This window comes from Hippopotamus amphibius, chromosome 4 (assembly GCF_030028045.1).
Source record: "Hippopotamus amphibius kiboko isolate mHipAmp2 chromosome 4, mHipAmp2.hap2, whole genome shotgun sequence".
NCBI lineage: Eukaryota > Metazoa > Chordata > Mammalia > Artiodactyla > Hippopotamidae > Hippopotamus > Hippopotamus amphibius.
This window is the reverse complement of record NC_080189.1, coordinates 78,833,635-78,859,290: the sequence shown is the minus strand read 5'-3', so window position 1 is coordinate 78,859,290 and position 25,656 is coordinate 78,833,635. Positions and strand designations below refer to the sequence as shown.

General features: G+C 41.6%; 1 protein-coding gene across 1 annotated transcript in view; it reads left to right on the top strand.

Moving 5' to 3' along the window:
* The window catches only part of HECW1 (HECT, C2 and WW domain containing E3 ubiquitin protein ligase 1), a 250,113-nt gene that overhangs the window by 34,197 nt on the left and 190,260 nt on the right, over positions 1-25,656 (top strand). Inside the window, exon 3 of the mRNA XM_057731731.1 lies at positions 12,386-12,480. Within this exon, the coding sequence (XP_057587714.1) occupies positions 12,386-12,480 (95 nt within the window). The remainder of the gene's footprint in view (positions 1-12,385; positions 12,481-25,656) is intronic.

Genomic DNA, 25,656 nt, shown 5'->3' with positions numbered 1-25,656 from the left:
TGAACGCCTGTTTCGCTCAGGTTGCTCAAGGCCAACGAGTTTAAAATCCAAACCAGAGAATTCATCTTATAAGAAAGAAATTGTCTTATGCCTGCCATCTCCTTGGGAAAAATACAGTTATAAATACTGCAACCTCTAGCATAGAATAACATAAAGGAAACACTCCTATTTTTATACAAAATCTAGAAATTTGAGACCATAGACTTAAAGCCTTTTCATGGAACTCCTGTTCCTTATATTTAAAAACTGTCAGTCACTCTCTCTCCATGAATAGTTACCCTTGAAAAAAGAGACTTACTTTACAGTGTGAGTTTTCTGTAACAGAGAACACAAATTGCTAGTGAAAACTAAACCTTTAAGGCCTGGCTGAGCCTTTAACAAAAGAAAAGATAAATTGCAAAATAATATAAAGAATATGAAATATTTTTCAAAGGGGAAGAGTACGTTATGTCAAACTTAAAAAAGATAGAAGGGAAACAGTAAAAAGAGTATGGGAACATGAAAAAAAAATAACAGTCAAAATAATCAGTGATTAGACTTCATCCTTTCTACAAGCATAATCACCCATAGTTCCCAAATTGGAGAAACATACAAACAGGCAAACTCAATGTAAAAAACACATTAAAACATCAAGACCAGTTAGGGACTTCCCTAGTGGCACATTGGTTAAGAATCTGCCTGCTAATGCAGGGGACACAGTTCGATCCCTAGTCCAGGAAGATCCCACATGCTGTGAAGCAACTAAGCCTGTGAGCCACAACTACTGTGCCCACATGCCACAACTACTTGAAGCCCGCACGCCTCGAGCCTATGCTCCACAACAGGAAAGGTCACTGTAATGAGAAGCCCACACACCGCAATGAAGAGTAGCTCCTGCTCGCCACAACTAGAGAAAGCCCGTGCACAGTAGTGAAGGCCCAACTCAGCCAAAAAATAAATTAAAAAAAAAAAAAAAAAGAAACCCGATGAAGATCAGTTAAATGGAAGTACTAGGTACTTGACACAGATGAAGTGACCACAGTTACCTTACAACAGTACAAAGCAAATGCTTACAAGGATTGTACTCTTGAAAGAAGACCCAGCCCGCTCTCCAGGATGGAGATGGGCAAGACCTCCTTTCATCTCATCTTTTCGCCCCAGCTCAGCTCAGCTCCTGGCTGGGCCTTGGGTGGGGTTTCCAGCCATGCAGCCCCTGCAATGCCCTCTATTGACAGGTCCCCAGCAGCTGAGCCAAGAATAGCAAGAAGAGCATCCTTAGTGCACTGCTGACACCCGCTGAGGCTGGACAACAGGCAGGAACCTGGAACTCAGCAAAGGGATCAGGAAAGGTGTCCTGAGACACCTCGTACAAAACACGGGAGGATGATACAAAGCTTATGGGATGCTCTAAGCTGTCAGTGGGCACCATACTAAGCTAAGTGCATGGTGGGAAGAATTTCATAAAGCCTGGTACCTAGAGGAAGTGTAGAAGTGAGTAAGTAGTAGAGTAAGTACCACACAAACAAGAGCCTGAATTTGATGTGCGGAGGGTCTTCTATCACCTCTCCCACCTCCACACACTTTCCTCCAGGACAGTTCTTGGCCATTTGGTATAGACTCATCTCTGAGCCTACCCAGAAAAAGATGCTGAAATTTGCAGTTCAGCCAGTGTTCTGCACATGCTACACAAATAGAGAGGGAGCCCCTGCCAGCTGAACAGAGACAGCACCGTTAACCTGCGTTAATAGTTCCTGGGCTTTACAGGATGTCATCTGTGCCTCATTCATCACTTTCTTCTCTAACAGCCTTGACACTAACCTGCCCCATCAAAGCATCTCATGTCTACGGACTCTGCCCGGTTGACCTCCACAAATCAGCCAAGATCAGTGCCTCCACTCAGAAATGGGTTTTTCCTAAGAGGCAACAATTCTACTAAACTCCAAACCTGCAAATATTTTTTCTTCATGAAACCCACACCAATGGAGTGCAACACCCCTTTTTCAGGAAAGGAACTTGCTTGCTGTAAAGGCTGGGTTTTTTTGGTGTCAGGGATCCCTTAGAGGGACTCAGCATCCAGTTACTGTATTCCAGATCAGAATTGTTGACCTGAAACAAATATACTGCCAGATACTTCTCCAGCAAAGATCATTTATTCGGGATCAGCAGAGAACTGCAATCACAGTTCAGGGTCTGCTACCATGGTGAGCCACTTGCAAGTCCCCCCACAGCAAGGGAAGGAGAACACTTTTATAGAGAGGATAAGGAAGTTGGGAGGGCTATAGTAAACAAAGAGTCCATGGCTTTTCATTGGCTGAGTCCTTGCCAGGAAAGAAGTGGAGTCTCTTCTTCCTGTTGGGCTCTGCTGTCACCGCAGGGCATGAGTGCCCCCCCTTCTGGTCTCCCAACTCTATTTAATTTAGGTTTCTGTTTATTAATTTTTTACACAATCAACTGCACCTGGGAAAAGCAGCAGCCAGTTCAACATGCAGCATGCCAGATGGCCTGCCATTTTTATATGTATTTTGAGTTACCAAGTTATATGTGCCAGGAAGCCAAAGTGGTGGGTGAGTTCTCCCGGGGCCCAGAACTGCAGGTTTGAGTGTTCCTAGCATGCAAAACTCTCCCCACAGAAAACAGTGGTCATTCAGCCCCATCTGCAGTTGACCAAGTTAGTCCCAACTGAGCATCAAATCGTGAGAAACTTTAATGATGTCTCCTAGATTCCAAGGGAAAATTGGACAGGGGGAGAAGAGAGTCCCCTGAGAAGAAAGGGGGAATCCTGGTAAGTGCAGTTTTTTCCACTAGGATGGACTCGTGTACTTCTTGCCAAAGAAGCCCACCCCTGAGGATTTCACCTTGTCATGCAGCCCATTCACAAGATTAAAACATGGTTGCCTGTTACATAAATCCAGGAGAGCCATTTCTGTAGATTTCTGTGTGAGTGGTGACCTTGGAGTTGGTAACACATTAGCCCCATTAAATAAGGTCACAGGAATGTCTGGTGACCACATATCAGAAATTATACCCTGCCTCATCCTATCATTCCTAAGATCTGTGTGTGGTCAAGGATATACCCAGTTAACCCAAAGGGTTACTGTAACCCTCCCAACCTCCTCAGTAGCCATGAGTTTGAGCTCTGCCCTGCTTTACCATGAAATTGTGTTGTATCTCATGCTCCAGTATCATGAAACCTGTTCATCAGTTAGATCTTCTAAAATAGCCAACCTATGTGGTCACTCCATCCAGTTTTGAAAGGTGATATTCAAAATCCTTTCCCTGGGACTTCCCTGGTGGAACAGTGGTTAGGAATCCACGTGCCAATGCAGGGGACACAGGTTCAATCCCCGGGTCAGGAAGATCCCACATGCCGTGGAGCAACTAAGCCCGTGAGCCACAACTACTGAGCCTGCATTCTAGAGCCCACGAGCCATAACTACTGAACCCTCATGCCACAACTACTGAAGCCCTTGTGCCTAGAGCCCGTGCTTCATAATAGGAGAAGCCAGAGCACCGCAAGGAAGAGTAGCCCTCACTCGCCACAACTAGAGAAAAGCACAGCAATGAAGACTCAATTACAGCCAAAAATAATAAAACAAAACAAAATAAAACAAAACAAAATCCTCTCCCTGACTATAAGGGGTTCATTTAAAAGTCATACTGAGATTGCATCCCCACCTCCACCCCACACTCTCAAAAACCCTACTCTTCATACATCAGGCTGATGCCCCAATATATCCTCGCACATCCTGGCACCAGTAATCTGGAAAGAAGCTGGCTAATACCTAAAAAAAGTACATACTTCCCAGAAAAACCTCTAAAGATGCTCCAGCAGGTTAAGAGCTGGCTCAAGACATATGTAATCAGCATAGGAAATGGGGAAGGGTCTCCATATGGCCCTCTCCCTTCATGCTAGGAGCCATACTTTCTATCTTCTGGAGCTCTTCAGTATGATAGTCCATCAGTCTACAGTCTTCTGGTTTGTGGCCTATCTCAATTCCAGGCAACTCAGTCCTCCACCATCTGACCAGCCATGACTCTCCCCTCCACTTGGACTGAAATGCAGAGACCCACCCCAGTAAGCCAGGATTAGAGACAGAAATATGTGGCAGAGAAGACACTTGACTTTGAGGTCTGTATTTGGCCTTGGAGGGTCTGTTGGGATCCCTACCTCAGCCTGAATGCCCCAGGGAGGCTCGGAGACAGCTCAGCCCACTCCATCCAGGAGGGAGGGCTGCTAAGAGTGCCAGCAGCTGTGTGATGCTCCTGTTTTATTTCACGTACATGTTACTTAAGCCTTCTCTACACCTCAACAGGGATTTTCAATTTTATTAGTCTTTCCAAAAACTTTTGGTTTTCTTGATCTTCTAAATATGTTTGTTTTCTGTTTAATTACTTTCTGCTCTTATTTTTATTTCTTATTCACTTTCCTTCTACTTTCCTTGGGTTTAATTTGTTTTCCTTTTTTCTAATTTCTCGAGATGGATTCTTAGCTCATTGGCTTGGGGCTATTCTCCTCTGTGTATGCATGTAAGGCTGTAAGCAGGGTTTTGTTTTGTTGGGTTTTTCTGGTAAAAATTCTGAGTGAAGCACAAAACACACATAGAAAAGTGCATAAATTTAAATGCAGAGCTTAGGGATTTTCAGAAAGTGAACACATCCATGTACACGGCACCCAAATCAAGAAGCAGAGTCTAATTCACATTTCAGCCTGTCTGTCACCTTCCTTCTGTCTGAGATCATTTTCCTTCTGACAGAAAGAGCTCCCTTTTAGTATTTCTTTTAGTACAAGCTTATTGGTGATAAATCCTCCCTGTTTTTGTTTGTCTGAAAACATTACTACTTCACTTTCACTTTTGTACAATGATTTCATGAAATACAGAGAATTCTAGGTTAGTTGTTCTTTTCTTCACCACTTAGGAATGTCATTTCTCTGTCTTCTGAAAAATCAACTTTAGTCTTGTTGTTATTCCTTTGAAGATAATATAGGTTTGTTTTTTTGTTTTGTTTTTTGCTCTGATGCTTTTAAGGCTTTTCCCTTTGCCTTTGGATTTCAGGAGTTTTTGATGTGATCGAGTGATTCTTGTTTTTATCCAGGCTTGATAATAAGCTATTGTCTCCTCAATAGCTATTGCCTTTGTCCCACTCGTTCCACTGTGTCCCTTATTCTCTCCTCTGTCCTTTCCATCCTCTTGTCTCTCTCTTCCTTCAATCTAGATGTTTTCTATCAACCTATGCTCCACTTTACTAACCTTCTTTCTGCTTATATCAGATCTGTGGCTAACCCCATGTATGGAGTTCTTAATTTCAACCCTTCTGTTTTTCAATAATTAAACCCCCCATCTGATTCTTTTCTATTGGTTCTAATTTTCTGGCAAAGTGTGCACTTCATTTTCTGCATATATTAATCATCGTTTCATTGAAGTTTTTGTCTAATGACTTCAGTATCAGGATCCTGGTTCCATTTTCTTTCTTCCTTTTGGTCATTTGCTTCTGTCTCTTATCATACTTGGGAATTTTCAGTCGCCATAAACTAGGTGTAGAATATTGTAGATACTTTGGCAATGGCATCTTCCCTCAGAAGAGTTTTCTTTTCTTTCAGTGAGGCAGTGGGGTGCTCATGGCCTTGGCCCAATAAGAGAATGAGCTTAATGGAGTACAGTCGAGGCTTGCTAAGTCCTCAGCCTCCTTCTAGCTTGCCCTGTTCCTAGGGATCCCTCTCCAGGGCTTTGATGGAGAGCTGAGGGTTTTCACCTGGGCCCCTTCCCAGGTGATTCTCTCCCTGCCAGGTCTCCTCAGTACCAAGAGACAGAAGATTTTGGCTCACTTTTCATGATTCAGCGAATGTTTGAGGGGAAAACAGCTAGATACTTGAAGTCTCCAGTCCTTCATTCTGGCCCCACAGGGCCACAGCAGCTCTGCTGGTTTCCCTGCCATAAGGGCAAAGGGGCTGCAGGTAACCAGCTCATCTCACCGGTACTCCCCCATCTAGAATTTGTAGTCCTTGTTGCTTCCATTATTCTGAAGTGCTTTAAACATTTTGTTTTACAATCAGCTATCTAGTTGGCAGCAGAAGCATTAATCTGCTACAATTACTCTATCCTAGCAGGAAGAAGAAGGCTCTAATTGCCTTTTAGCAAACACTCCACATGCAATGATCCCAGAGAACAGAAACACTGTCTAGTTTAACCAGCACTGAAATCGGAAACAAAAGGCATTTATTGCCTTGTTTTTGAGTTTGGATCTGGCCTCTAAAACTCGACTTAAGTATTTCCCATAAAGTAAAGTTCTAGCATCATTTCATGTAATGATTCATTTTAATCAATCTCCTACATTTGCTGTGGTACCATATGAAAAACATTAACATAGGATTTATGCTGCTGTTCTAAATAGGAAATTAGTCAAATAATATACAGTTCTTGATATTAAAAAGCTATAACAGTTAACATAATTCAAAACAGTTACAATTAACTTTTTTCATTCAGATAATCATAATTTAGTTATTAGAGAAACATGACTATCACACGGCAATTTTTATGTTAGGCAAATGTGAACTGCTTAGAGATGCAAACATCTCTGTTTATTCAAAATTTATGACTATTTTCTGCAGCTGTTTTCAAATTTTGTATGAAGTTAATATAATCAGTCCATAATACCGCATTCTAGGTCATTCTGGAAGTACAAGTCCAAGTAAAATTATATCTTCACCAAATTACAAAATTTTGACAAATCAGTATGATATTCTCTAATACAATAAGATGATTTTTTCTGTTAGAGTCATATATTACTTTAATGAGAATTTTACTACAAAAAAAATCATCTGAGAATCAAATAGAAACACCATGTCTTTCAGGGCTGTTTACAGGAGAGCAAAGTTTTTTTGGTACAACTTAATATGACTTATACAATCCTTTCTTTTGAATGAGTTCTTGGATGCAAGTTGCTAAGATTAAATGTAACAGGACAAGCATGTGTAAAAGGGGACTGCTTCGCTTTGGTGTTGGTCTAAAACCAGAGACCCCTGCCTGAGGAGCTTTAAAACTCTACCTTAATGAGATCCAGCAGGCAATATCAATTTTAAATTAAAATAACTTTTCCAGTGTTATATCTTTACATATGTAGTAGAATCTGCAGTCTTAGATACCTTATCAATGCACACCAATTCCATTTATTAAGAAGCCCTTCACCCTTCCTTTTGTTTTGATCACAAGTCACAGCCCTTCTCTAAGCTGCTTATTTCTTAAAACCCATTTAATTCACATTTTTAAATAAAACACCGAGTGCAAATGAACATATTGCCATGGAGCAACTAAGCCCATGAGCCACAACTACTGAGCCTGCATTCTAGAGCCCACAAGCCACAACTACTGAACCCTCATGCCACAACTACTGAAGCCTTGTGCCTAGAGCCCATGCTTCATAATAGGAGAAGCCTGAGGTTTTATACCATTAATGCTGATTATTTCTTTGAAAGAACTGCTCTTGCTATTTCCTCTTACTGAAGATAAATGTTCTTCAGCCTCAAATTTTAATTTGTATCTTATTATTCCATTGCTTCTTGATCGTTTTGAGCATTTGAAGATGTTGTACTTTCCATTACTCCTTCAAGATAACTATTGAAACTGATTCTTTCACATGATTATAGCTTCTGGAGTTAAAATTGGGTTTCCAGGATTTTGAGGATGTGGTTTACATTTGTCTCGTATCTGGGAGCATCTGCATTTCCTTCTGGGCTATACCTAGCAATCCAGAATAACCTCAGTTGAATTTCAAGACTTGAAATGTTTGAAGGTATCTGTTCTGCTGTTCAGGGCTCCAACTTGAATCATGAAGAACTTAACAGAGTCCTCCTCTTTGGCAGACTCTGAACTCTTTAAGTTTTTATCCCCTTAACCCTGCAAGTCGGTCAAAAGTTCTTTTCACCTTCCCAGCCTCTCAGTGCATTTTTCTGGAATCAACATAGCGCACCCCCCACCCCCACCCCAAGGGAAACAGCAACCCCAAATCCTATGCTCACCTCTAAGTTTTCTTCTTCTGGGTCTTGTCTTCAGTGTTTTCCACTGTCTTGTTAGGTCTCTGATGTCTTCAGGCTAGGATTTCAGTTTTAGGAAGAATTGATTATTAGACTCAATAAAATTTGAATTTGAGATAAACAATGAATTTTTTTTTAGTGTTTTGTCCCTTGTAGTAATTGGAACAGACTTATACTGAAATCTAATGCCCTGCTTATCTGAAACTCAAATTTAAGTGGGTGTCCTGTATTTTATCTGGCAGCCCTACTTCAGGCAGATTTATTTCCATATTTTTCCAGCTTGTCTAGATGTTCTCTGAATTACCTAGTACATCATGACTCAAAGTGGAAGTTCACTTTCACTTTCAACAATCTTCATTATTAAAAAAAATTTTAGAGACGAATTACCAAATGAAAAGTTAATATGTTTGCTTAAATCCTAGCTGCCATGAACTACATGTGTGACCTTGCATAAGTGGGCTTAGCTTTTGGCTTCATTTTCCTTAGATGTAAAATAAGAATGATAGATGACATTTATTGAGGCCTTGTTATATGCCAAGTATTGTGCTAAGCACTTTTTTAAAAGGTTAATAATAATTATCTGTACTTCACAGGGATTTTGTTAGGGCCAAATTAGAAAATAGTATGAATGGTCTGGTGCATTTTAAGAGCTAATTAACTAATAAGACCAATTTGTTATAATTTTTAAACTAAATTGAACATTATACTTACACCAGAGTACTACCATCATTGCCTACGGATGTCTCAAGGGCTACAGCAGGCCTACTATCCCTAAAAAGTGGAGAGGAAGAAAAACAATAGTTTTCTTGTTTCTTTAAGTAATACTGTAAGTAAAGGAAACAGTCTGTGCTTTTTGAATACATACCCTCCCCCCAATAAAAATTATAGTTGTAAACATACATATTTGTAGAGGTAGAAACTTTAGTTTTATTCTATTTTGTGAATGAGCTGGTCACTCCTGCCCAAATTTGAAAACAAATTATGTGCCAGGCAAAAGTGACCAAAATGTTGTAAGGAGATCTAGTTCAGGTCCACCATTAACCTATAAAAGTTCAGGATGTCAACCTCTTCCTCTGGAAGGGCAAGAACAACACTCTTTGGTGAGTGGAACCTGGGCAGCATGTCGACCCCCTGCTCACCCCTTGGTTAGACAACTTTATGTAGGACATACCTGAACAAATTATACAAGACAGTCCTGTTGATCGTAAATGAATATACAGTGAAGAAGGGCGACTTGCATGTGTTGACTACTTCATGCATACAGGAGTTCACACATTATCCCGTTTGCTCTGTACAACAGCCGTACATGAAATGATACATACAAAGCTGGCAATGGTATCACCATTCTACATGAAGACTAAGGCTCAGAGAGTCTGTGTAACTCACTCTGTTAATGATGGGAAAGTCAAGAATTGGACTTACATCTGTTTGATCCCACATTCCCATGCTTTCCTTAGATCACTTTGCCTTCTTAAACTTCTGTTACTGCATAGATAATTACTCAAATAAACAGTAAAACTATTATAACAGAGATGCCTTGTGTTCAGACTTTGGGGGGATTTTTGAGTTATTATTATTTTACCTAGAAGAGCAGAAAAAGATACAACTACCTCCCAGAGGCCTCCTTAGATGAAGTATCTGAAATAAATAACAAGGCCTTTGAGCCTTGATACTTTTTTCAGAGGCAGCAATAATAGCCAAAATGTAACAATGTCTTTATCTATGCTTGAATCTATTCCAAAAGTCATGTAATATTAGGCCATAGAAAATTCTCTGTGAAGGATTAGACCCACCAGGACACTGTACCTGCGCCTGGGTTAATAGTAGGGCAGTGGAGTCAATCAAATGAAACCAATAGTTCATCAGTCATTTTTAACAGGCATTTATAGAGAATCCCCACCTTACATGACCCTGGAAATATAAAGATAAATAGTACCTAGTCTCTTTCTCCTGCAAAAACTCAGTGTGGGGCTAATCAAACCGATCAGTTGAATACAACTGTCACCAAAGTTGCATGGAGTTTTGCGAGATGAAGTGATATCACAAAATCCATACAACAAATCATTTGTATATGATATTGTTGCGTATGTTTTAACATTTGTGGGTGACTTCCCTTCAGAGCCCATCTCTAAATAAGAAGTTTTAAATAATTTAATATCACTTTCAAGTTTGAAAGGAAATCATTTTAAATTACAAGTGATATTTAGGTTAAATAAAAGGAAGATCCATCAATAATCAAGGTACTAAATACTGAAATAGACTCTTAAAACACTTGCGTAAGGGAAAAAAAAAAAAAAACTCTGCCAGGGATTTCTCAGAAAAAGAGTCAATACTTAGAAGGTTTCCATGAGTTCTTGGCTTTAAACATGCACTAGCCTGCTTCCCTATCAATGGGATTCAATGCAAGATTGCATGCAATTTCCCTGACCTTTTTTATGCAAAGGCATCGGAATAATTTTCTTAGAAAGGAAAGTTAGTAGTGCCTTTCCAGGATGCCTGTTATGGAAAATTTCCTTCCACCCAACTAAACTTGAGGTGAGGCCATTCGGCTACTCCATGCTGATTTCACCAGCACCTGCAGGCAAAGTAACTCATATTCTAAACTACACTGACTCAGTGTGGTTACTTGTCCATATGGTTCACTGCTCAGGGTCCCTCTGTGATCCCTAACCTATAAGATACCTGCCTCTCAGGCTGAGACAGTTGTAGATCTGGATATGTAGACCTAACGTTCTGTGCCTTGGAGAATATGGAACTAAGTTATGAGATTATCCACCAAGAGCTTAAAAGGCAGTCAACAGATATGCAAAATCACTGCAGGGAAAGAATGAACAAGGAAGAAAACTAAAAACATTGATATCTGTAAAGTAAGAATATGTCCACTAAAAGGTAAACACCCAAGCATCATCCAGGCAATGCGAAGTCTTAACAACTATAGTTCAATGGAGTAAAAAAAAACACTAAATATAAATGGCTAATTAAAATTTGATGAAAAAATGCTTAATCTTACTAGTAATCAAATAAATGAAACAAAAATGAGATGCCATTTTAAGCTTATATTTCGTTAATAATATTCAATGTTAACAAGGATTCCAGAGATGATAAGAGTTATGTTTTCTGGTGGAAGTATACAGTGCTTTTTGGAAAGCGATTTGGCCACAGGAAGGGAGAATCTTTAAAACAGTACTATCTTCTAAGGAAGAATATTGCAGTTCTCATACCTTTTATATGATATGTAGAGAGAAGCCTTTGTATATCAGCTAGGTTTAGGTTTAACTGCATAGAAAACCCAAATAACAATGGCAAACAGCATCAATGTGATCTGCACGGGAGGCTACAAAACGTAGTTCTTTAGTTGGACATTACCACCCCAAATAAAAAGGGAAAGTCCCAAATTTCCAAGACGGGGGAAATATTTCCAAGTTACAATTGATTCAGAGTCCATGGAACAGGGGATGCTATCTACAAAGCTTTGAACTGATGGTCAAACATGCTTATTTAATAATGTTAGTTTCAAAAGAGCAAAATGCATTATTGCATAAAGTTTATACACTCAAGTATGCAAAAAAAACACTCGTGGAAGATTTTTTATACTTGTCATCATTGTCCATATTTTCCCTAATGAACATATTAAAATATATGCTAAGAAAATTGTAGACATTATTTTTAAAAACATTATAATTGAAGACAAATTCTCAGATTTGAGAAACAGGATCTCAAATCGGAGATTCCTCATGTTGTTCCAAACAAAATAAATATAAGGGACTAAAACAAAATCTGGTAAATTTTTCACATTTAAAGAAAAAAAAATCCTATAGGCAGTAAATTGGGAAAAGCAGATCACCTTCCAATGAGTCAAACTCAGATTGGCCACAGATTTTGTCCTCTGCAGATCAAAATGCCAAAAAGTTATGGAGTTTCAGCATTATTGTCTAGTCATCAACATCAGAAAATGTACTGCTCATCCATGTATTTCAATAACTTCTCAGAGTCTTCCTTCAGATCACCACGGTGCTAATCACAATGAATCCAGTAACAGAAAATTACAGAAGAAACAGATTGGTGGTGGTCACCACGCCACCTAAGATCTTAGAACTGAGAGTTTAAAAGTAATAACTTCTAATGGGACAGAGAAGTCTAAATGATGGATTCAGCTTGGGTACAAAATGCTAAAACCAAAACAATTTTTGATGATGCATTCTCAGAAAGAAGTCGGACCTATTCACGAAGCCACACATGAGGTGGGGTTGTCCGGTGTGGCTGCCTGGCTCATAGGAGGAATTGGGTGGAAGTTCCTAGGGGTATCCTCTCTGGCCGGGGCCTTCTCTTCCTGGGTTATACCCTGCTTCTCAGTCCCATTTTATTTTTGTCTTTCAGCTGAAACTAAGATCTGCTTCAAGTACTACCACGGAGTGAGTGGAGCCTTGCGAGCCACCACCCCCAGTGTCACCGTCAAGAACTCGGCAGCTCCTGTAAGTCCTGTGTCTTCCTCTTTGGTCAGAACTAACTCTGGTGCTTCTTTACTTTCCTACTCTGTGCTTAGGTTTTAGCGTGTGTGTGTTTTGGTGGGGGGGTGCACACACATATGGAGATATAGTAATAGATTATAAACCAGTGGACAGACAGACAAATGCATCTCAGAATTGTGCAGAGGAATGAGATCTGAAGTAAACTTACTAGAATGCACACATACCACTTTTTGTTAGAGAAATGTCAGGCTTCCATAGATAGCCAGATGTTTCCAACAGGCTCGTGCATGATAGCAGTGAATAAGTCTCTCTTTGGAATCCATTTCTTTTTAATTTCTTGGTGTTAAATATTTGAATTTCCATATGTTTAATTTTTAGGCTTGTAAGTAAATTTCTGGAATAGAATTTATAATTTCAGACTGATTTTGGTCATAGAATTATAAAATGATAGGCCTAGAAAAGACTAGAATTTCTAGTCCTTTTCTTTCTTTATATTAATGAGGAAAGTGTGCCCAAGGAACTTAAGTAATGTACCTAGGGTCACACAGTTAGCCAGTTGCAGATCGGGGGTCTAAATCACACCACTGTTCCCTATTTTGTGGCTCTGTTCAGTTCTGCAGTGATAAATGCCATCTTTTCCTAAATTACAGTCTGGTTTTTAATCTCTGTGGTGCTTCTTACCTGAGTTCTCAATACATCAGATGAGGCTAGCTGAAATCTCCTTACAAACGGCATTCCTTTTTCTTTCCTGTAAGTTAAACATAACTGACTGGGGGAAGCTGAACAAAAGCTACTGAGGACTTTGTCACGCTAGTGTAAGCAAAAAAGATATGGGTCTTTTTCCTATATTAAAAAAAAGAGAGAGAGAGAGAGAGAAAAGACAGAGATTGAAATTCAAATGAAATATACATGATTCAGAAAGAACTTCGGCTCCAAAAGATATCATTTGCTGTTTCACAAGTCATTTCTTCCATGTGCTGAAGATGATTGCATTGAGTCCTTGGTGGGAGCAGTAAGACAAGCAGGCTTAAGGTCCAGGAGGCCATCTACCTCTGTCCTCACAGGCAGAGCAGAACTGGACACCAGGCTGGGGCAGAAGGAGGGTGGGGATGAACAGGGCCTCCTGTGAGGGGACACACAGCAGGAGGGGCAGTGAGAAGGGAGGGAGGCACCAGCCACACTTTTCACTGGCTCTACCATTTCTCCCTACACTCTGCTGGCAGACTGAAACATCATGTCTGTCATTTTACTGGGTGGGTCAGGAATCTAAGTGTGGGAATCTGAGGTCATATCCCCAGAGTGCCGGGCCCTCCTTCCAGGCCCATTTGTAAGGGCCATCCTCCAAAGAGGGTACCCGAAAAAGCTGAACTGTTGCCAGTTGTTCAGACAGGAGGGACAACTAAATGGAGGCAGTGAAGCTGGGTCTGAATTGATCCAGAGGCAAGATGGATTGAGGTGGATAAAGCAGGGAGGCGTTGAACACATGATAGAGAAGGAAGAGGCTGAAAGCAGAGTCTGGCTGATTCAGGAAGAGCTCTCCAAACACAGGCTTGGCTGGCTTTCCCCCCTGCACAGCAAGTCATGTGATAAAGCAACTTCTTGCAGTACCCGGATCTCTCAGCTAGGATGGGCCTTGGCCAGGGGTTGGACTGGCCAGTTGGCTCCAGGCTGGAATGGGAGAAGAGAGCGCCTCACATTCTTCTGCTTAAGAGTGCTGCTGTGTGCGTGGCCAGCCCTGGAATGTGGGTGAATTCTTATCTTCAGGGAAGTCCTTTCTGGGGGAAGCTCTCTGAAGCGCATTTGGCTGGGGCACTTGGCTTCTCTGAACTCAGATAACTGGGGACTGCAGCTGTAACCTCCTTCTCAGACTAATGCAAAATGTGATGTATGTCATCACAGAGGTGTACAACCTAATCCTAAAAGAATACAAGGTGCCAGGTACCCGGAAAACTGCCTGGAACTGCACTGTAGGCAGGCCCTCTGAGACGGGATCAACGGTCACCCAGCTTTGGCTTTCCAGGGGCTGTGACACCAGAGACAAGAGCTTAGGTTGAGAAGAGGAAGCATCATATTGTTTGACAGGAAGGTTCAGGAGCTGGCCTGTTCTGAGTCAGCCTTGACCCCATCTTGTTATTCCATGTGTGCTCCTGTGGCTTATACTTAAAACTCAGACATCTGGAAATACTCTGACACCTTACTGTTTTCCTGTTATCAACTCCATGATGAGTTTCTCCTAAAAATCAGTAGACACTTGGGCTGAAGCTTTAACTTACTTTACACAGACAACTTTTGTTTCTTTTCTTAATCCCCATGCATGTGAGAGCCTGACTTCCAAGCCCACGTGATGCTGGGGCAGAGAGTAATCTCCCCACTGCCTCGCAGGTGATGAGTCCTGTGGCAGAAGGGAGCACACATTTTCCTGCAGACGGTATTTTAATGTGCATTTAGGTTTCATAATAGTTAAACTCTTGGTGGCTCTTATTGTTCCGCACCGTGGTGCGCATTTCAAGGGCATTTTACTTGCAATATTCTAGTTGATTGGCAGCACATGTGTGAGACAGTTGGGAAGCATCCTTTTGGTTGTGACCATTGGCTATATGGTAGTGGAGCTGAATTAAACCTAGCCTATGCTTTTTGCAACTCAGTTCAGTTACTGATATGATCTAGCAGACTTCCGCATTGAATAAGCCTTTGCAGTTTGGTCTGAGACTTAAGTTCGCCGTTTCTAAGGGAAAATACTATTCAAGTTTTCCAAAATCAACTTGTCAATAAACTTTGAGTATCCATTTTTAAATTGAGAATTGCTGGTCCTGCACTAATCTCTTATGAAGAGCTGTTTCTCCATGGCCATTATTTACGCCCCAGAGTCGTTGAGTTAGTTTGTGGCAATATGCTAAAACCATAATTCTTTGAAAAGGAAGGATAAGATGTCCAATTTTCCTTTAGTATAACAAGCACTTTAATGCCTTGAGCAGAGCAGGGTCTCAATATGTATGTTTCTTTTCTTATTTCCCTTTATCCTTTGTCTTTGTCCTACTGATATCTGTTTAGGTCTCTGTGATAAAAAGAGGTTGTCATCTATCTTTATCTTTCAGAGACTCTCATTTTTTAATTGGTATTAATTGTATATCAAAAACTGTGATGGGTAAGGGTCACAGAGATCCATGTCATATAAGCGATGTCATTGAGAAGGCATAGTTATTCTGTTGTAAATGATAATACTATCTGAAACGTCCCTGGAGTGTGAAAACCCACTGTGCTGTGTGCAGAAAAAGCAGTGAGGAGGGGCCTTCAGAGGAGGTGGAGTAGGCTGAGTCGGGCAGCCTGAGTAAAAAGCACTTTGCCAGGCTTGGGAGGGAAGTAAGGCCTGGCCTGGACAGCATGTGCAAGGTCACGAGGTATGAAATGCCACAGGCCTGGTGGGAACAGACCTAATTGTGTCAGGTCCAAAGAACATATGACTTAGTTCATTTTCTCCATGTATCACCCTGTACTTTGTTTTTCATGGTTTGTGTATCTTACTGGGAGCACTTAGCATATGCTTTATATTTTTCCTCTATTTTCTATAGAAAATCATTTTCAAAAGTAAGCTCTTCCTCTCAATATTTTTGTCATGCTCTCTTCCCCTGTGCTTCAGAGTCTCTGAATAAGCCTCTGATAGTTTTTTCCCCTCTCAATTTATACATCACAGGACAGAACTCTATGTATACCTACAATTTGCCAAAAGGCAGAGTAGGTAAAAATAGTCCTCAGCTCAGCATGCTCTCCACCGTGAGCCTTCAAGTTCCTCCCTCCAGATCTGGGTCTCCACAGGAGGTTTTTACATCCACCCTTCCCTCTGTGGGATCCAGCAGGCATCCTCTAATAGGTGGGCATCTTCTGGACAGGGTGAGGGCGCTCCCTCTGCCTGCTGTGTTCTCCCAGTGTGGAGACTCAGACGCATCTGTAGCAGTTCTCAGTATAACTCCACGTCCTGAGCCTCGTTTCCAGACTTGCCCTGAGGAGCCATCACTTGACACCACGGTGGCCACTGTGTTTCCCTTGCCCCCAGCAGGGCCGGAGCTTGGGAACTGGAGCCTCCGAACACAGAAAATAGGTGGCTGTTGGAGGGATAACACTTACAAGCCCGGGGGCAGGGCCCAAGGAGCTGGGGAGAGGCCACCAGAGTGGAGGCAGGTAGAGGACGGAATGTTCCTACCTTCTCTGGGGCCAAGTGTTGAGGGGTCCTCCAGACTAAGAGGCCAGACCATGTGTAACCCAAGACTGTATCAATATTTCTTACTCTGTCTTCATTAACGTTAAAAGTTGTGGAAGTCCCTTCAGGATTTCATTATTCTGGATGGTTCTTTTTTTTTTCCCACACGGCATGTGGAACTTTCCTGACCAGGGAAGTGGAAGTATGGAGCCTTAACCACTGGACTGCCATATTCTGGATTGTTCTTATCCTTACTTCACATTGTTATTGTCTATCTATTTACATAATCTGTACTTCTAGCTTTTTCAATGAGAATTTGAAAATGAATATTTCAAGCTTTTCTTCTTCCACCATTTTAATCCAGTGCCTCTGAAACCAAGCTTTTGTTAATAATTGAACCACGTAAAGTTCAAAGTTCTTTGATGAAACTTTGATATATCTTTCTGTAAGTTCATGTTCACAGATTCATTTGCTTCGTCAAACCCCTAAGCAAAGGTAGAATTGATATTCTCAAAAAAAAAAAAAAAAAAAAAACTCCATAGGACATTTCCTTGGGAATGTAGGTTAAATCCATACTCTAAGGTAGGATCAAGTCAAGATTTTCTTCCACAAATAGTCTGGATCTCCTGCAGTAGAGAAATAGGTGATTAATAACCCCCAAACTCTAAGTCATTAGAGTAATATTTGTCTTGAGAATTTTAAAAGCAGATCTTTCAAAACATATTTTAAATGATAATAAAGTAGCTGTAGAACAGCTAATTTAAAGTTATGAAACCAGCTGGAAAGTACTCCAACCAAGTTAGTTGCAAAATTAATTCACAGGTAACTGACTGATGTGACCAGCCACCCAGAATTGTTAGACATTGGCCAATGAATTGAGAAGGCAACTTGGTTTTGTAATAAATTATCTTGTGCCCTTGTATTCGGCAGAGATTAAGTGGCAGGCCCTGTTGCCAACTGAAGTTACTCTTGGTAAGCATCCATTGCAATGTACCATCAATTTGGGGTGAAGGTCTCCCAATTTACCAAAGGGTCCCCTTCATCCTCTGTGTCCAGATGGAGTCTCAACTTCACCCCAAAATGTGTCAGGAAGGAGTATCAAAAAAATTAGTGGAGGAGCAAGAGTTTATCTTCTCTTTTTAACTGGGATGCACTGTACTACTCTAGGGAGGGAGTCCCCAGCACTGAGATCCTCCAGAGACTGGGCAGTGATCTTCACAACCCCCCAGTCAGAGGCCGCCTTAAACAAACCTCCAGACAGAAGCATTTCCTAACAATTATTTTTTCATAATTTCAATCTTTAATGTTATGCTATGTAAAGAATTGCCTCTACACAAGGAAAGACGAACTTGGGGAAAGTTCATATCCATTTTCCTTAAGTCATCAGACAATGGTGCCTTGTAAGGATTTAGTCAGAATCGAGCCTTTTGTGATCTCACCAGATTCGTGCCCTATAATCATATCATATTCTTAAATCTGCCCTCATTTCCAATCCTGATCTGGAAACCTGGTCCCATGACATTTTGGGGACATGACATGATATTTATTTTACGACTTGGATTTTGTAATAGCCATAGGAGCCTTTCGTAAATTAATTCTGTCTTGCCTGTTGCCTCACTGACACGTTCATAATTTATTTTTGCAGCATGTCAAACCAGGCACTAAGAAGGAACATCAACAATCATATGATGTGACAAAAGTCTAGGACTTAGTCCCTAATAGTCTGAAAATTGGTTTCTAGTTGAAATAATCCCAGTTACACTAAGACTGCAAGAAGTATGAAGAATTGCACAGTATAACATTCTAATTTTTCATTTATTTCCTTTGTATATATTTCTGTTAGACTTTCCTTAGGGGAGTATTTAAGAGAACATTTTGATTTGCAGAAGTTATCAATCAAATGCTACAGATAAAACATGATAAATGTCAAGTCGAGTGCTTAAGCTAAAATTGCGCACATGGTTGTTTAGATGCAAGGGATCAGTGTTGCCCAGACATTTACTGGTAAGCCTTAGAATGGTTTTGTAAGGTGGTACTTGACAAGGTTTCCTGGCTGCTGTAGCTTTAAATTCTGTCTCCATGCCACAAAGCCACGGGGAGAATGGGAAGGGAGCCGAGTTTCTAAGGGAATAGAGGTTGATGGTTAGATATTGATGTAACATGTAACAACTTCTAAGAATCAGCAGCCCCATTTCATCTCACTCCTAATTTGGCAAATTCATTTATGGTGCTCAGAGTCTCCTGCCTCTAATCCTCTTTCCCCAGAACCCACTCCCACCTCCTCAGCACCCACCCCGCTACCAATACAGTGATCCCCCAGCTTTGGAGGTCTGCTTAGCGCATGGTTATTTTGTGCATCTTTGTGTAGCTTGTGGCTTCGATAACTATTTTTTCAGTAAATGTGTGTGAGTGAGCTCTTCTGTGCTAATCACTAGGTGTAGAAAGCTGAACAAGATAGAACCCCATCCTCATGAAGCCACCTGCCTGGGATGGGGATAAGTGAGTAGTGGGGAGACACATGAGAAAAGAGGCAATGACAAAGGACTCTTCCATATGCCGTGGTGGTGGATGTAGAAGACACTTTGGGAGCACCAAGGATGGGCAGGCCCAGAACATGATGGAGGTCTTTTCTAGATGGAATAGACCCAATCATGTGCACATCATAGCCATGATTCCTGATCAAGCCCCTTATTTTTTCTGTGCTAATTTAACCCAGAGTGGGGGGACATGCTATTCACATGTGTGTCTTCAGCAAAAATCCTTTGAGGTTTAATTAAATTAAAGCAGGGTGACACTTAGACATTTGTACTTTGGTTAATACATCAGATGGACTCACTTTTCTAAGAGAGAAAGGAGGGGAAGGGAAGTCGCAGCTGCCACAGGCATCCTGTCTTAGAGAATTTGCCCAGGCCCTGCCCAAGCCACAGCTCCCTAACAGCCTCCCCAGAAGTTCAGATCCCATCCTGGCCCAAGCTACTCTAAAGTAGAATTTTGGAATCTTGAGTCTGGAGGTGTTGTTTCCTGATACAGTTTCCCCACCAGCCTCATTTCAGCTTAAACAATGGATGTTTATTGTATTTACAATAGCCAGGACATGGAAGCAACCTAAATGCCCATCAACAGATGAATGGATAAAGAAGATGTGGCACATATATACAATGGAATATTACTCAGCCATAAAAAGGATCAAAATTGAGTTATTTGTAGTGAGGTGGATGGACCTAGAGACTGTCATACAGAGTGAAGTAAGCCAAAAAGAGAAAAACAAATACTGTATGCTAACTCATATATATGGAATCTAAAAAAAATGGTACTGATGTACCCAGTAACAGGGCAAGAATAAGGATGCAGATGCAGAGAATGGACTGGAGGACACGGGGGTTGGTGGGGGGGTGGTGAAGGGGAAGCTGGGACAAAGTAAGAGAGTAGCATAGACATAGATACACTACCAACTGTAAAGTAGATAGCTAGTGGGAAGTTGCTGTATAGCAAAGGGAGATCAACTTGATGATGGGTGATGCCTTAGAGGGCCAGGATAGGGAGAGTGGGAGGGAGTTATGGGAGGGAGGGGATATGGGGATATATGTATAAATACAGCTGATTCACTTTGGTGTACCTCAAAAGCTGGTACAAGAGTGTAAAGCAATTATATTCCAATAAAGAGCTTAAAAAATAAAATAAAATAGGTAATCATTAAATAAATAAGTTTAAAAAAACAAACCAAAAAAAATGGATGTTTATTTCTCACAGTCCTGGAGGCTGGACGTTCAAGATCAAGGTGTCTGCAGGGGTGGTTTCTCCTGAGGCCGCTCTCCTTGGCTTGCTGACCACTGTCTTCTCACTGTGTCCAAAACTGGCCTCTCCTCTGTGTGTCTGAATTCCTGGTGTCTCTTCCTCTTCTTATAAGAACACCAGTCCTATTGGATTAGGGCCCAACCCTAACGACCTCATTCAACCTTAACTACTTCTCTGAAGGCCCAATCTCCAAATACATTGGGACTTTGGGCTTCAACATGTGAATTGGAGGTGGTGGCAGGGGGGTGGTACGGACACAATTCAGTCCATAACAGAGACCTTCCTTGGGTTGACTTGACAAAGTCTACCCCAGCCGTCTGCTGCACAGTCTGTGTGCTCCAGGAATAATCATCCATCTGTCTATCTTTTAACTGTTATTAAACACACACACACAGATTTGATTCTAATTTTCTGGGACTCTTTAGTGAGACAACACTGGAGAAGACCCCTGATGTAAAAGAGCCAGTCCTGTCTCCCTGGTCATGTAAATATAAATATACACATACATATATATACACACACATATATAAACACATACATATATGTATATGTACACATATATGTATATATACAGTTATATGTATAATCTTATTTTATTTTTATTTACATGAACTTGATCATTCCTACACATTCCAACAAACCAAATATGTATACTCATCCATTACAATACTTAACCATGAAACACTAAAGATTTTTTAAATTGAGGACCAAAATAAGTACATAGGATGTCACCATTTTTAACACTTAAAAAATATACAAATAATATATCTTCCTTGGAAATACTTATAAACAAAGAGAAAAATATCACCCAAAATCCCACCACTCAAAGAGCCTCAGGAACTCGCAGAAAGGAAGGCCTTTTGATTGCCTTTGGCCTTGAAGCCAGCTTTTGGAATGAGGTTAACAGGTGTCTCAGCGAGAGGGTGGCCAGCCAGCACCTGGGCTCTGTGGACCCTCAGGGCCATCCAACACAGTGGCTTTTATAAAGAAAATGCCCAATAATTGGCCATCAGGTTGGGAGAAGTCTAGCTAAAAACATTCTGGTTTTTAAATTCTAGATGGTCTTTCTCTAAAAAATAGTTTTTTAAAAAACATGTCACTGAAGGATAAGAAATCTCAAATTATAAAGATGCTGATTCCAGCTTTGCACCTCTCAGCTCCAGTGTTCAACTCAGCGGTCACACTCGGGGAAAAACATTCCTTCAGGGAGAGTCTGAGGGAAGGCAAATTCTTCCTTCCCAAGGACCTCCTGGAGCTGACATAGTAAATTAAATCTGACCTGTGAGCAAAGCAAATGAAGGCAGTGCATCAAGTGTCCGGTAGGTCAGAGATACCTGGGATTGGTAGGGAGGGCCCAGGTCCTCCCCACCTCAAGCAGGGAAGGAACCCCTGGCCCACACAGGTTGAGATTCTGGCTGGAGAGAAGGGCAGCCCAGGTGGTCTCCTCCCCACCCCCGGAGGGCGTCCCTCCATTACACCCACCGCGTTTCAGACCTAATTAACAGTTCCACAGTTGTCCTGCACAGCAAACTGACATCAGTGCTTTTGCCTTTCTTGGTCTATGAGAAAGGCAAAGTTCAGGTTAATTAGCAAGTGGATTAACTCTGCTTTCCTCATTTCTTTGGTTCAAAACACACGACCTACAAGACTAACCTGAGGAGCAGAGCCCTCAAATGTGCTTGCTCATGGGTTTGTCGCCTCCCTTCCCCTCACAATAATTAATCTCGGTCCAGTAGATCATTAGGTCCTGTCCCTTTCAACCACCTGAACTGGGCCCTGGAGTTAAGGTGCTTTGGCTGCCGGGGGAATCAGGGTCCCCACTTTTAGATCAAGGGTTTTCTCCAGGGCTGTGTCATTAAGGAGTCCCAAAACTCAGAAGCAAACCTGTGCACTGTGATGCTCAGAGATCAATTTTTTTTTCTCCTTTAGAGTTTTCCTGTGTTGCTCTTAACAAAGGTAGCAGAAGCCCTTAAATGAGTGAAGTCATCGGGCACGTGCCAGGGTGTAAAGGGCCCTGTCTGTGCTCAGCCAAGGGGAAGTCAGAAATATCAGGCAGCTCTAGGGTCGAAAGCAGAGTCTGACCCTTGGGATTTTCGTATACATCCCCCGGGGCTGTGGACGATCTCTCTGCCCATTTTCTTGACCGCAACTAACTTTTATGAAAAATGGCTGCTCTCTCAGAACCTAAAGAGGACTGCATTTCAAAGGAGGTTAGTAGAACCTTAGCATTAATGCTTCAGTTTGTGGGTACAGGTATTTGTGCACCCAAATAGATTCATTTACAGTCACTAACAGGTTGTTTTAGAGAGTTCCCTGAGTTTAACTGGAGCCTTTCTAATTTTGTCAGCCTATTTGTGTGTGCTACACTTTCAGATTAAAAAAAAAAAAATATTGCTTGCTTAAAATTGGCAACAGCAACCTAAGATTTTTTTCTGAATCTAGCTATTTGAAATCATTATTCTTTTTGTTTCTGGACCCTTTCTAGCAATTTCTAAGTCTTTAGTTGCCTGTTTTTAAGGACTTAGCCAATCTGTGGTGAATTTACTTTCCTGGGTACCCAGTGACTACTGGTGAGGAGAGAGGGGGACTTGTCAAGGAGGAGGTTTATTCAAGCAGGAGAATCTAACTTTTCAAAGAGTTATTTATAACCTGGAACAATCATGTGGTTTATGGGTGGAGCTCTCCCAGATAACCTACTTTAGGAAGATTCTGCATTGTACTCTCAGACATCCCAAATCTGCACTGAAGAAACAGTTTGAACTGAAAAGAAAATATGGACAACCTCCATTACAGGTGTAGGACATGAGGGTAATTAATGCATATGGTGGGGCGGCGGGTGGAGATTCACTCACACAAACATGCTGTCCACCCTGCTGGACATTAGACCACTTTGTTGAAGTAGGAGTAGGAAGTGAAGATCACACTGCAGTCAAACAGAACTGGATTCAAATCCTGTTCTCCAGCTTACTAGCTGTAGGCATTTGAAGGAGAGGAAAGGCACCCTTTCAGGCCAAAAGGATACCCAACCCCAACTTATATGGGCATTTGTGGCCTTATTCCTTTACACTCTTAGTTCCCACTCTTGAAATCCTTTCTTGAGGGAATTCCCTGGTGGTCCAGTGGTTAAGACGCCACACTGCCAGTGCAGGAGTGGGCAGATTCAATCCCTGGTCAGGGAACTAAGATGCCACATGCTGCACAGCATGACCAAAAGATTAAAAAAAAAAAAAATCCTTTCTTGAATAATACAGGGAAAGAATGGAATAAAGTAATGGATAATGCCATTTTCTCATAACTTTTCTTCTTACTTGGGTTGTGCAAATTTAAATGGACTAATGCTTTTCTCATTTATTTAGCAAGCATTTGTTGCCAAATATGAGAGAAAATACCCCACTGCCTATATTTCCCAAACAGTAAAACAGAGATGAGAGAAAATGAGTTTATACTCCTGACCATCAAGATTACTCATGTAGAATTAAGCTCCAGAAGTAGGAATTACGGGTCCTGAGTTCTGTCCTCTAAGAGTCTAACCTGGTATATGAGCATGGGCAAAAATCAGTGACCACTGTTCTTATTATCCAGACGTATACTATAATATGCAGCTAAGAGATAATTTTGTTATGATTCTTGATGGCTTCCATATTTGTATAAAAGGGACAATCTATCCCACACTCTGGCTTCTCAGTTCCTAAGGCCAACCTACCTCAGCCGTCAACTCCCACGGTTCTGCTGTGTGTCTTCCCAACACCAATGACTGCATCGCTTCCAAATTCTCAGATCCAAGTACACCACTCTTGGACCATCACCTCCCCCTCTGCAGCTCTCACTTCTTTGCCCCCAGTCTATTGATCTTAACTACACGATCCCACCCATGTTTCACCTCCCTCCTTAGCTGAGATTCCTCCGTATATCACTTGCCCCTTTATCTCGCTGTCACTCTCTCCCGGCAAAGTCCAACTTTGGTTAAACCCAATTCTGTCTACCCTTTACTTGTTCTAGGCAGCAGTAGAGTCTTTATGATCACAAATCTCAAGGCCCTTTAGCACTCCCAAGGAGCACTCACCTCTCCCACACTTAGAGAAGGCTATTTCATGTTTTCTTCTTTGTCCTCAAACCTATAGCACCTCTCCACCATCAGCTGATGACCTGCCTTCCTTGGCTGAGAAAATGGAGGCAACCAGAACACAACCAGCTTGCCTCCTCACTACGTGCTCTGCTAACCTGCCTGCATGTGGGCTCACAGGCTCTGTTCCTTCTCATTCCCACCATCACAGGTCAACCTCGCCATTTGTATGCAGGATCCTAGCCTATATTGCCTTCTAAGAAACTCTGATCCTGAGATCTGTCTCCTGCATAGTCAATTCTCCTCTCTACTGGAACTTTCCCATCTCATCACGTAATGTTTTTGCTCAAAACTGGCTTTTTTTCATACAACATTCTTTCCATAGCCTTCAAGTCCTAGATGGCCTGCCACCGCCTACTGCTGCCTCCTCCTTTTCCAATTATTTATAGCCTCACTGGCTGTCTTTCCCATCCCTGGAGATAGCAAGCCTCTCTGCCCTCAGGCCTTTGCCCCCCTATGCTGGGAGCATTTCCCCCAGATAGTGAAATGGCTTCTTCCCTCTCCTCATGAGGATTTTTCTCAATTTCACCTCCTCAGAGTGGCCCCTATAACCACCCAATGTAAAATAGTCTCCACCCACCTGCAGTTACTCTCCAGGCTCCATCATGCTTTGTTTTCACTTGTGATGTAATTTCTGTGTGTTTGCTCCCCCTATTAAAGCATAGCCTCTAAGGTCAAGGATTTGCCTGCCTGTCCTATTCAGAGCTATTTCCTAGCATCAGCTAGAACCATACCTGGCATGTGCCAGGCCCTCCATAAAAACATCTGTATCCAATACACATGGGTCCAGGCCCTGGCCTGGCCACTTAACTTGGTGGCCTTTAACTTCTCTGAGGCTCAATTTCTGAATCTACAACAATATAGATAGGTGATAAAAATAGGTCCCACTTCATTGGACTATTCAAAGGTTGTCTGAGGATGAGATGAAATGATGCCAAGGATATGCTCAGCACTTGCCCAGCATGTAGTGAGGACACAGTAAGAATTGATTCATATTATGAGTTTTATGAGCTGATCCTATAACTGTTTCTCTGTGGGTCTTCTCCAGCTCTCTGGTTGCAAAATT